An 11,871-nucleotide genomic window follows, 5' to 3' on the forward strand; every position below is an offset into this window, starting at 1 on the left:
TGGGGGGGGTGTACCTCATTTCAGATCAAACCCACGGTTTGGGTAAGTGTGAGAATTATGCCAGCACTTCAGTGATAATGTTTTAAGTGATATTTCTGCATAGTAGGTCCCAAGAAACCTTTGCAATGCTAAAAAGGTGTTTTACTATTACTGTTGCATAATTAATCCTTATAGGTTTTTATTGGCACAACACTCCTGCCCATTATAAAGTTTTTATATTCTTCCATATGTCAAAGAGGTGTTGCACAGTGTTTTTTATACTTGCACTGTGTGAGGTTCTTGGCTTGGAAAAAAAAAAAAAAAGAGGGAGATAGGAGTTTATTTAAACATAGTGTTTATGTTAACAAAATGAAACACGCTTTGATTCATATATTGATGGTGTGTTTATGAAGAAACTCATCTACTTAAATAGTTTTCAGTTACAAGGAAAGCTATAGAAAGAAATAGAATCAATTTTGATAACTGCTTATAACTGCTCATTGCTGTAGTATTTGTCATAGATATTCTCACAGGTTTCTGTAATTTTTCCTTCTATTTCTTTCATGCAACTGATTGTCACAGCAGGAAAAGTTAATTCATAGTTAAAATATTTTTTAAACGTTTGGCAGAATAAAATACAGTGCTATAGAGGGTGTTTAAGTCCAGCTCACAAGGAAGGATGGAAAGGGCTTCACACAGAGGCCTTGCTTGGTCAGATCTCTGACTTCGGACATCACTGGTGCAATTCTGTTTTACATGTAGAACCCTGTGAAGTAAGACTGGTGTAGAGTGTAAAAACTGCTTTCTCTTGCTTTGGGAAGGAGAGGTGAGAAACCCTTGCTGTGGAAGAGGTGCCACTTAACTGTTCTATAAAGCAGTGTCACTCAAAGCAGAATGTTTGCTTAGTGTATTCCTTCCATTTCTGGGGTTCTGGTTTCTCTTGTGACTCAGGACTTTTAAATATGTTTCAAAATAAGGAATCAACTATATGGCTAATTTAACAGTACAACAACTTGTTTTAGGAGGTTTTTTTCCCTGGAAGGTCCCACAGCACCATCTAGTGTGCCAATCCCTTCATACCGCCAAATGTTTTTTGTGATAGCACAGGTGCTGAGGCTGGCACGGTTTGCTAGTTAATGTTTTCTTAGTAATTAAAATTAGCATTTGCTGGTTACTCGACATCGATCCAAATACGGGAGAAACTTGGATCCTTTGTAAATGCCTTCTCCAAGAAAAAAGACTTAAAGATTAAGTGGAAAAATAACTTTTCTTCTAAAATGTGTATGTTACTTCATGTCTACTTTCCACATACGAAACAAAGAAGAAATTGTGGTGCATCCTTCACACTGCACTAACATACCTTGCACTTAGCATACACCCCAAAGCATGTAACTGTAAGTTTATCATATCCTTATTATACATTAAACTCTTAATCGAGAAAGGGCCATGCTTACACCTACAGACATACTAATCCTGCAAGTTGTGCATCTTTCCTCCACAGTCCTACTGAGGTCATGATATATGGTGTGGGAACGTGCCTGCATTGTAGAAGTTACAGGATTGTGCCAAAGTGATTTTTGCAAAAACAAGGGGATCATTCTCAAAAATGCATGGGTGTTGATGACTGCGAAGTTCCCTTTTATGCCTCTGCTATGGAAGGCCCACCTAATGACAGTGTATAAGTTCAGTTCCTATGTTGACATACAGAATTATAGCGATCTTGTTCTCTGTTGACACTGCATGAGAAAGAAATTTGAATAGGAACAAAAATGGTTTAATGAGCTGGAATTAGGTGAAGTATTGTGGGTATGAGGAAGTTTTAAAAGATTCTCATTGAAGTGGGAGGTAAAGGAGAGGAAGAAAGTCTTGAGTCCAGGAACAATGTCCAGCAAAAACAACTGAAGAGGAAATGGGAAACAGTTGGAGCTACAGGCTCAGCGATATCATCACTGAAGGTGTTAACAAGACAGCTGACTTTGAATGTATTGCGCCAGAGAGAGACAACTAAAAGTTACAGGAAGGTGTTACAAGTTTGAGTGGGGGATATGGCTTGATCCCATTCCAGATACGTGATCAAAGGCCCACCAAAATCTCCTCTGTCACGCACAGCGCTGTGGAGCTGCTGCAGTAGCAGGAGGTTGCAGCACTTGGGAAATATGGCCAGAAGCAGTTACCCGAGCAGCAACCTTACACCTATTGTAGGAGCTATTCCACACTCTGCCAGACAGCTCCCATCTAACTGAATTTCATTTAGTTATTCTTAAAATATTGCTAATATAGAGAGAGGTTCTGATGTTTCAGGATGTTTGATGGAAGCACTCATTTCCAACACTGATTCAGACTTTTGTTGTATTTTATGCATCATTCCAGACACTATCCCAGTATCACCTGTGAAACCCAAGTTTTTGTAGTTCCTTTAAAACTTCAGGATCCTTACTGCTGTGTTCTGAACTATTCTTTTGCTGTGTAAGAAGAAAATTTCTAATGTGTTGAAGATGCCCTCTGCTGGGAAGCCAGGCAAACTAGGTTTATATGGAGTTTTACTTTCCCGGAATCCTCTTTTCATACTCTTGGCTTAACTCTCAATCTGATACTGGAACCTCAACCTTGCTGAAAAAAATGCTTTCTCCTTTTGTTTTTATTCCTTACAATATGTGACGAATGTAGTTAGTGTTACTGCCAATGGTTCAGATCACTTTGGTTTTTAGTTTCTAGGTTCTGTTGTGTTGGAAGAACCGAATTCTGTCTGCTTACATTCCTTTTGATTCCCTTCTGATTTCATACTTGCATAAAATGTGTGAGGGGAACATCTGCAACTAGTAATTATTAATAAATAGTGGAAATGATTTTGATTCCTACTGTTAATCTGATGCTAGTATGACTTTTAATTTTTTTTTTTTTATTATTTTTTTATTTCCCTTCCCATAGTAGAGGCCACTAGGTTGACACAACAGAGCAGGTGGTACAACGTCTAGAACTCTGGAACAATTCACAAAGTACTATGCATAATCTAGTAGATGATATGAAGTCTGGTTTGGTTTTTCCCCTCTGATAAAGCAAAAGCCATTTTGTTATATCACTTCTAATTTTACAGTTTTGTTATTAAAAATCCAATATTCACCTAATTGGATGAGATGAAGCTATCGTTGTGGTATTTATTTATAATTATAGTTGAATTAAGGTTACATAGAATTGTATTTTCAGTTTTGTATTGTAGTTCATTGCCTGGCTGTTCTACAGTGTTTATGAATTTAACACAAATGTGTGACTAACTTCATGCTCTTTTCAATATCTCTTCAGATTCTTCTATTATTTATTTTGGGGAGGATGGGTGTATTAGGGTGTATTAGGGTGTATTTAGGACTTAGTGTCCTAAAAAGCATCAATTCATAGGCCTTCGTTCTTCCCAGAATTCAGATCAGTCATTTGATGTAAAACAGGGAAAAAAAAAAGAGCTAAATTACATGTTTTATTTTGTAGTCCTATAGTTGTACAAACCTTCTCAGAACCAGCAATGTCACTGTACGAGTAGCTGACAGAAATGTGATGTATAGTAGGAGACTTTTAAAGGCCCGTGTTTTGCATCTGAAATAATTTTGAAAATAATTAAATTTGAACACAAAAGACAAGAGATTATTTGTTATTAGGAGCTTCTGTGATGTCCACAGGGGAGCAACACAGGGACGTTGAAGTTGTATCATGGGACAATGACTGAAATTACAAGCACACCAGAAAGTGCAGTTCTAACTTAATCTCTGAGATTGCAAGAGGTAAAACCAAACATGTCACTTATGTGGATGCAAAGTTTGAAAGCGGAAAACGTATATTTTATTGTGGAAATCTAGTTCAAAATCTCCTTCAACAAAAATTTGTCCTCTCCAGTGTAGTCTTTAAGTAGGAACAAATGCAGAGCATAGTTCATATAGCCATGCTTACACAAATATTAAAAACTGTTTAAAGAACCCAGAAAAAGGTTGTCTCAAGTAGGTACCTGCAGCCATTTGATCCAAATACTAATGCACTGAAATGTTTCCCAAGTAATTTCAGTTACAGACTCGAAACCCTGTTATCAGGCTCTTTTCAGTTATGACCACTCTTCACTCAGTGCATACTGGTGGCTTCACAAGAACTTGCCTAGTCCCAACCTGACTTTTTGTGGTTTTTGCTCTTCTGGTTTGGAACTAAGTAAGTGTATTTAGCGCAGCATTTTTTATCTTGTTCTGTGGTGTCTCTCAAGAGGGGTTCTACATAGTTTCAAAGAAGGTAAGTGGGGACAGGTGGAAGAAGGGAGAAGGCAACTTACTTCTGAGGATTTTGGCTGGTTATCCAGGTTTGTGAAAACCCTGTTACAGCAGCAGGAGTGATCCTTTATATGATATCTAAAATTAAATTTCTGCAAAGCAGTTCAGCATAGACTATACTTTAAATCAGTTTATTCAAGAGGATGCATAATGTGGTATTGCAGCTAATAAGTAATGTTTTACACAGGTGTCACGTTGTGATGGGGAATTGTGGAGCTGTGAGCAGTCTAAGGGGTGAGGGGAGAGGGAAGTCTTGAATAGACTGAGAGTTGGCTTCAAGTGCTCTCATGGTCTTTATAAATCTCTATCATGTTCTTGAAACACTGAACTATAAGCTTTTTGGCCTTTAGAAGAACCCACTTTTTTTTCCTTTGTGAAGGTACCAGATTTTTTGAGAACATGTTTATCTGTTTTCTGTAGAACTTTGGTACCAGATATCTGTTGCTCACAAACACACCTAATTCAGACCTAGAAGTACTTTTCTAGCAGCAGTGTTCTCTTTTTGAAATGTAAAACATAAAGTTGTCTGCAAATTTGACAAAAACAAAATAAAGAAAAAAAAAAAAACCAACTTTCAAAACACACTTCCAAGCACTAAAGTAGGGAAACAAAGCACATAAGAAGAACTAGAAATAATAGAGGTTTCAAGGTTAGGTCTATCTCTGATGTTATAATCTAAAAAACTGCACAGATTTTTCTTTGGGAGCCGGGGGGGCAGACTGGGTTTTATTTGGTTGCTCTTTCTTTTCTAAAAGGTGCCAGTGACTCTTGAAATAAAACCATGTGAGAAACACCACTGTACACAGATGAAGATGGAGTTTCAGATAATTTCTGCTTGTCGTCTGATGAAATTATCTAGACTTTATAGCCATTTTTCTTACATCTTACCCTATCAGGAGCAGTGGAAATGCTGCCCAGTTTCCTTTACTCAGTTTACAACATATTGTTGCTTACACTTCTGCTCCTTTTGTTTCCTGCTCTGATGAAGCATTCAGGAACATCTGTAGTAGTAAGCATGAGTAGATAATTGATAGATAATTGATTTCAGAAAATACATATTTATTTCATTCTAGCCCTACTTCTTAAGACAAATCAGATGCGACTTTGGTTAAGGTTTTTTCCATGAGTAATTGCCACATGCGTGTCATACTGATGACCTGTAAGAATGAAGAAAAATTGCTTGGGAAATTTGTGGGTAAAGGAAAGAAAGGAAAGTTCACATGTATTTCATGCCTCATTACAATAATCCTTACTCGTCTTCTACCATGTGTCCCTCTGGATCTGTGCCCACCTCCCTCTTACTATTTGCATAATTTCTTTCTTAATGATTTGCCATCATAGTTTCAAATCCACTGTTATTTCCTTTTGCTGTCCAGTTTGGCAACGAATTACATGTATTGTTTCTACATATTCTTTTGGAGAATAAACACGTTTTAATATCTGCTCTACAGCAATGCTGTACTGGATGAAACTTATAGAAAACCTAAAATCTTTATCTGTACAAGGCAAATAATTAAATGCATCTCCAAGTACATCTTTGCTGTGGAAGTTTATGTTTATGGAATGCTTGCACACACAAACCTGTATTTAACCTCTCTTAATTAAGACATGTTTCATGATCTTCACTCTAAAAAGAAATGTGTTTGTAGGTAAATGACTATTCAGATTCCTATGCTGTATCAGTGTCTCAGGTCAGTCTGAGATTTTTTTCTTCCTTTTCCACTAAAATCATTGAAATATATTCAGTCAGTCTTTCACATCAGAGGTGTAAATGGATTTCTTGAAAGTTTTTCTGCTGATAGCAAACGGCAGTCACTTTACAACTTTGGCTCCATTGTGGGCAGCAGTCGAAAGCTTAACACTCCACCCAAACTTTGAAGATGCTAAAACTGTGTAATGACCTTGGATTCTCAAGGGCAGATGCTCAGCTTCTGCTTGGAAGTGCTAATCTACAATCTGTTTATCTCCATACACCGTGTATTTGACAGCACTTGCCTGGGAAGCAAGGCAGGGAAAAGTGTAGTCAAATTTAGTTACTTTTTCCTCTCTGATGGTGTTAGTGTCCAATGGACTTAGAAAAGATAGTCTTTATTTCAATTTTTAGTTTTCTTTGTGCTTTTCAGCCTGTCATAGTCTTAGAAAGCAGCCACACTGCCAGTGTAATAATGTGCTTGTCTTTTTGAAGTCTCTGCTAGTGCCTGAGCTGAACTGTGTAGAAAACTGTGTTTTCTGCCACCTTTTCTTTATTGAGTGAATCAGATTTTGGTTTTGCCTTCAAAAAACTAAATAATTGTTTGTATTTTCTATCGGTAGGCTTTAGACTCAATGTACTCTCTATATTTATTCTTTAGTGAGTACGAATTGAGATACATAATGCTTATGAGCATATTGAGGAGCACGTTTCTAATGAAGGGGTACTGTGTTGAAGCAAGGCAGTGTATGCAGGGAAGGGCAATACCTTTTGTTAGTCAGATACACTGTCGTCATGTAAACCCTTCTTCACGTCTGAAACAGAAACCTGAAGAGAGAGCTTTTGCACATAAAAGCTCACCAGTGTTTTCAGGTAACATATAAACGGGCTTCGTGTGCCCAGAGTTTGTTCTTTACCAACTCCACCAGTCGGTCTAGGAACAGGTTCTCTCTCCTAACAAATCTTGTCTTGCTTGCACCTGTAAACTATCACAGTCACCACAGTACTACTGACTAAAAAAAAAACCCCTTTGGTTTTAATGTAATCCCTGTGGTTTTTCAGACTGGCTCTCCTTATCAAAATGAAACATTAACATCAAATTACTGCGATTCAGCATCTATTTTTTTTTTTAATATGAACTTGTCTGTTCTGGCAGGTAATTGTTTAGCTTCCCAGGGAATTGTGTCTGTGTTGCAAATGGGAAAATTCAACCTTGTAAATCCTTTCTGTGGTGAGGCAACGGGAAACTCGCTTCTCATTATTAAGATCACCAGGTTTAATAGCAAAATTTTGTACAGAATTGCTAGAATTGACCTTCTGAATGCTAGATTTTCAACAAGCTCAGTCAGGAATCTATTTATGATGTACACAAGGGTTTGCTTCCTCTCCGCTTACAGAATTATGAAGTGTTACTGTCACAGAGGTAATGTTTCCTTTTATGACATGTGCTTTGAATTAGCAGTGACTGTTGCCCATTGTGTTAACATCGCCAAGCTTCTAATGCAAATATATACCAAGTCACAGATCCCATCCTAAAGAGGAAGGGCACTTTATTTATCAACAAGATAAAGGGGAAGGTTGTTTTGTTTGGTTTGGTTTTTTACCTTTGCTGTTTTTGGGGGGTTTTTTTGTAATGTATAAAAGTGCTGTGAAACGTACTGAGGCATAAAGCGCATAAGAAATGACTAATGGTGCTGAATCAGTGAGTTCCTTCAGATTTAAATGAGAGTTGGCTGGCAGTGTGTGCTCTTCTCCCTACACTCAGTGCTTATTTGGAATACAGGATGTTTTTGGTGCATCACCTCCCACTCCATCCATGCTCCTCTTTCGTTATGCAAAGGTATGAAGGTGGCATCCTGCTGTAGTAGTATTCTGCCATCCCAAAATTATGGGATACTTAGGGAATACTCAGGCACTTGGTAACGCGTGAGCTGTGCAGCGTAGTGGTTAATGGGGAAAAGGGAAGAAGGGCAAAGTCTCGGTCATGTATGTTCTTAGTAGTACATAAAAGCTGAAGTTTGGTCATCCTGATGGAGTGACTCTTGCATATACATTATATAGATCTTACTGTCAGTTCTGCATTCTGAGCATCATAGATGCTACTGTGTGCAAGTGTCAGTTCAGCTCTTGGTGTCTTCTCCCTTCCTCAACTTCTGTTTCTTCCTCTACAGCTGGTATACTTGAACACCTATATTTCTTCATAACTGTTACCTGCATTTTGGTTTAGGCCTCCCTGTAAACAGCGAGTGACTCCCTGAAGCAATTCTTATTGCTTCTACTTCTCTTTCTAGTGTTTTATGATCTATCTCAGCTGTGACATTTGCAAAAAGATAAATGATTATGGATAGCTGGGCTGTGGGGCAGTCAGATATGGCATATATTATTTATTTCAAAATATGTTTTTTAATTCTTCAGAGTCTTCAAGTTGCACAGCTTAACTGTTGCCTCCTCAATCCTTCCTGTCTGCTATCATTTGTGACATTTACTTGTTGTGTTTTGTTTTAAGAGCACGATAGAACTCTCGGTGCCTAATGAGCCGTCTGGATCCATGACTTTTTTTGGACCCAGAAAGCAAATACAAAACCAGTCATATAAGGTTTTTCTTCAAATTAGCTTCCAAAAGATAGAAGTAAAGCTGTGTTACTTAAGGTTAAATGAAAAGCAGGGGACAACTGCTTTTTTTTGTTCAGTTGTTTTTCACTTGGAGCTAAAAACAAACATAAAATAAGCATCCTTGGAGATGAATGTGAGCAAGTTTAGGACTTTTGTCCTTTAAGCAATAAACTTTGTGAATAGCTGAAAGACTAGTTATTTTTGAGACATATCTAGATGAAGAATAGTCTTGGTTTAGAGAGGTTCTGAGCAAGCTTTGTGAATTAGCATGCATTAAATGATAGAATCATTTTATTGAGCAATAATAAAATATTGAAGTCAGATGGAAGGATGATGGGGAATTGCTATTTGCAGCTATGAAACTGATGCATGTCATGTTAACTCCCAACCCAAACAACTCATTTTAAGTTTGCTCTCATGAAACTTAAAATCCTCTGTTTTGTCCAATCATCAGCTTTAAACCTGCTCCTTGTCAGTGAAGACAACAAATCTTTTTGCTTGCATCTGCCTGGGGGATGTGGAAAGCTGAGGTGGTCCTGTGTGATTAAATTAGATGAAAGACTTGCCTTCTACCAGTGAGACGTGAAGTCTAATCAAGTGAAATGAGTTTTGAGATCTCAGCTCATTTCCTTGGGGAATATCCGTTTACATTACACAGTCACGACATCTAATTCATCACGGTTGATGCGGCTTTTGCTCAGAAGAGGACCTGGGACTGGGTAGCATGGGACATGATCACGAGTGTCCCCCTAAGGAGGAGCAGTGTAGTGAAGTTAAGATAGAGCACAGTGAGGGGAGAGCTTTAATACGTCTTTTAAAATAAACATTCTATATTTCTGTATATCAGATCTTATAGAATAGAGGGCCTTAGGTGCAAAATGGGGAAAGCTGCAGGTAAAAAAAGGTGCTTTGTACTGAGTATAGTTTATAAAATGATCAGCGTACAGATCTTAAAGAACATACACAACGAAGAGCAAAGTTGAACTTCTTGTTACTTAATTTTTATGATGTTGAATGATGTTTGTGTATTTCCATGCACTATAGTACAAGGAAGTAAAGACTATTCTGCTTCCCTGACTAACAAGCTTTTTTGTTTGTTTGTTTCTTTCTTCCAGGGCATTGTTATAACTCCACTTCTGCTTCTGCTGTTTGTAAGTATCTCGATCTTAAGATGTCTTTTCACTGGGTAATCTTGCACCTATTAGACCTATATATTTAAGAGATAAATTTGTGTGATTAAACAACACTTTAATAACAAGGAAGATTTTTTTTCTGGTCAGTATTTGGAATAAGCTGTCTCCCAGAAAGGTAATCACAGTGTATCACAATGATTGCAAACACTACCTTCACCTCATTCTAAGAAGACCAAGCCTTGTTGTTCTTGCAGAATTACAAAGCCATATGCTATTAGGCTGGGTAAAATACAAATGCTTGCCAAGTAAGATACTCAGTTGGGAGATCTCTTGGAGAGCTTTCACATGCAGGAGATGGACAAGATTGTACTGGTTCAAAATGGATGACAGGCCAATTGGGAAGACACTCTTCAAATAAACAGAGCCTTGCTCTTGGGCAACTAAGCCCATGGGTATTTTTGTGGTAGAGGTTAGTGAGATAGCAGCAGCAGCAAGACAAATTACAGGAACACCTGTGTATCACTAAATGTGAGGCTGTTTCATTGCTATTAGTTCAAGATTTCTTTTTCAATTGTCAGTCTTCAATCAGGGCCTTGGTTCATGGTAGAAGAAAAGGGAGAAGACTAAGTTTTATCTTGATGATTTATAAAGGTATGGGTATTAGACAGTGTACAGTGAAAAGGCCTTAACAGATGGGTAGTGGTGCTTTAGTAAGTCCCTTGTCAGGTAGGAGGTCTTGGTGCTTGAGGATTTGCTGGCATAAATGATATGGTATGGTACAAGTTACTGAAGACTGTGGCTTAATGAAGAGCAGGGAAATAGCATGAAGCACTTCAAAGATTTTAGGAGAGGTATACAGTGTCTTTTATGATTATCTTACTAATTGCATTATATGTAAGCCAGAACCCTGGAAAGGGGAGTGTGAAGTTAGCCTGAAACAATTTGTAAGTGACGTGCAAGTTGGCACCCTGTTTGTTGTAAGAATGCTTAAGCATCACAGTGCTATGTACAAATATAGCAGTGTATACTAGACAGGGATAAACAGTGCTGTGAGAGTGGCTGTAACATTACCAACTACTGCTTTCAGTAAAGCTGTGTGGGTAGAGTTTTGTTTTACTACATCAAATTGTAATTCATCTGATGTAGCTATGTTTACACAAGAACTGCTTTGACCACATCATAGATATCAATACACACCAGCAAAGCTTTCTTGATATACCTGGGACCAAAGACTTACTGTAGGTTGGAAAAGATAACTGTTCTAAGAAAAATGGGTGTTTTCTTATTCTTGCACTTGGAATCAATATGTTGATTCTAGATGGTCTGTCTCACTGTTTTACTGTCCTATTCCATCCTGTATGGAATGTGTTTCTTTACAGGTATTCATCCAGAGACTTGTGCCTTTGTTTACAGGTGACTGAAACTTCAGCTCTTTTTACTTTATCTCACTGGCAACTTTCACCCTGCTATACCTCAATGAGTTTTGGTGTTCTACATAGCCAAAAGGGACATTTTATGTAGAAATTTAAATGTTAAGGAATGATCTGTATACCTTTTCAAGCAAGATAAAGATCTTTCCTTTGGTGACTTTATGGGCAGATAACAGGATACTCTGTCCCATAAATTGCAGTTTTCACTATTAGTTCTCAAAAGAGGTGGTAAAACTTTATGTGTGCAAGAACAGGAAGGCACAGTGTATGTGTCTGTTCTTCCTGCCAGCCCTGGAGACACTTGTATGAGAAGTGTGTAAAATGCACATTAATTGTTGTGCGGTTTGTAACATGACCGGGAGCTGCTGTTCTTGAGTAAAATACACGCATGAGTTATTTTTTCACTGGAGTGATAAACTAGTCTGGGAATGGGGGGAGTTACAAAAGCTGCATTTTTTTGTCACAAAGCCAAAAACTTGAGGACTTCTCTTGGGTTATATAAATATTTAAAGCTCCTCGAGATCTTTGCTGAAGACTTGACACATGAAGAGCAGCTATTCTGGTCAGCCCAGCAGCACATCTTGCTGAGATGACGTCCACCTTCTCTGAAGGTTTAGTTTATCCAGTGTCAGGTATTTAGGATAGCAAACACTGCTCCTGTACCCTGTCAGTCTGATTTGGACTGCCGAACTGCCGAAACCTTTTTTTTTTTTTTTTTTTTTTTT

The 11,871-nt window shown here is 37.9% G+C and overlaps 1 protein-coding gene across 1 annotated transcript in view; it reads left to right on the plus strand.

The window, feature by feature from the left end:
- The window catches only part of SLC10A7 (solute carrier family 10 member 7), a 158,348-nt gene that overhangs the window by 98,033 nt on the left and 48,444 nt on the right, over positions 1 to 11,871 (plus strand). The window contains exon 7 of the mRNA XM_026867003.1: positions 9,699 to 9,734. Coding sequence (XP_026722804.1) covers positions 9,699 to 9,734 — 36 coding nt within the window. The remainder of the gene's footprint in view (positions 1 to 9,698; positions 9,735 to 11,871) is intronic.

Source organism: Athene cunicularia, unplaced genomic scaffold (genome assembly GCF_003259725.1).
Source record: "Athene cunicularia isolate RWA unplaced genomic scaffold, athCun1 SCF_1, whole genome shotgun sequence".
NCBI lineage: Eukaryota > Metazoa > Chordata > Aves > Strigiformes > Strigidae > Athene > Athene cunicularia.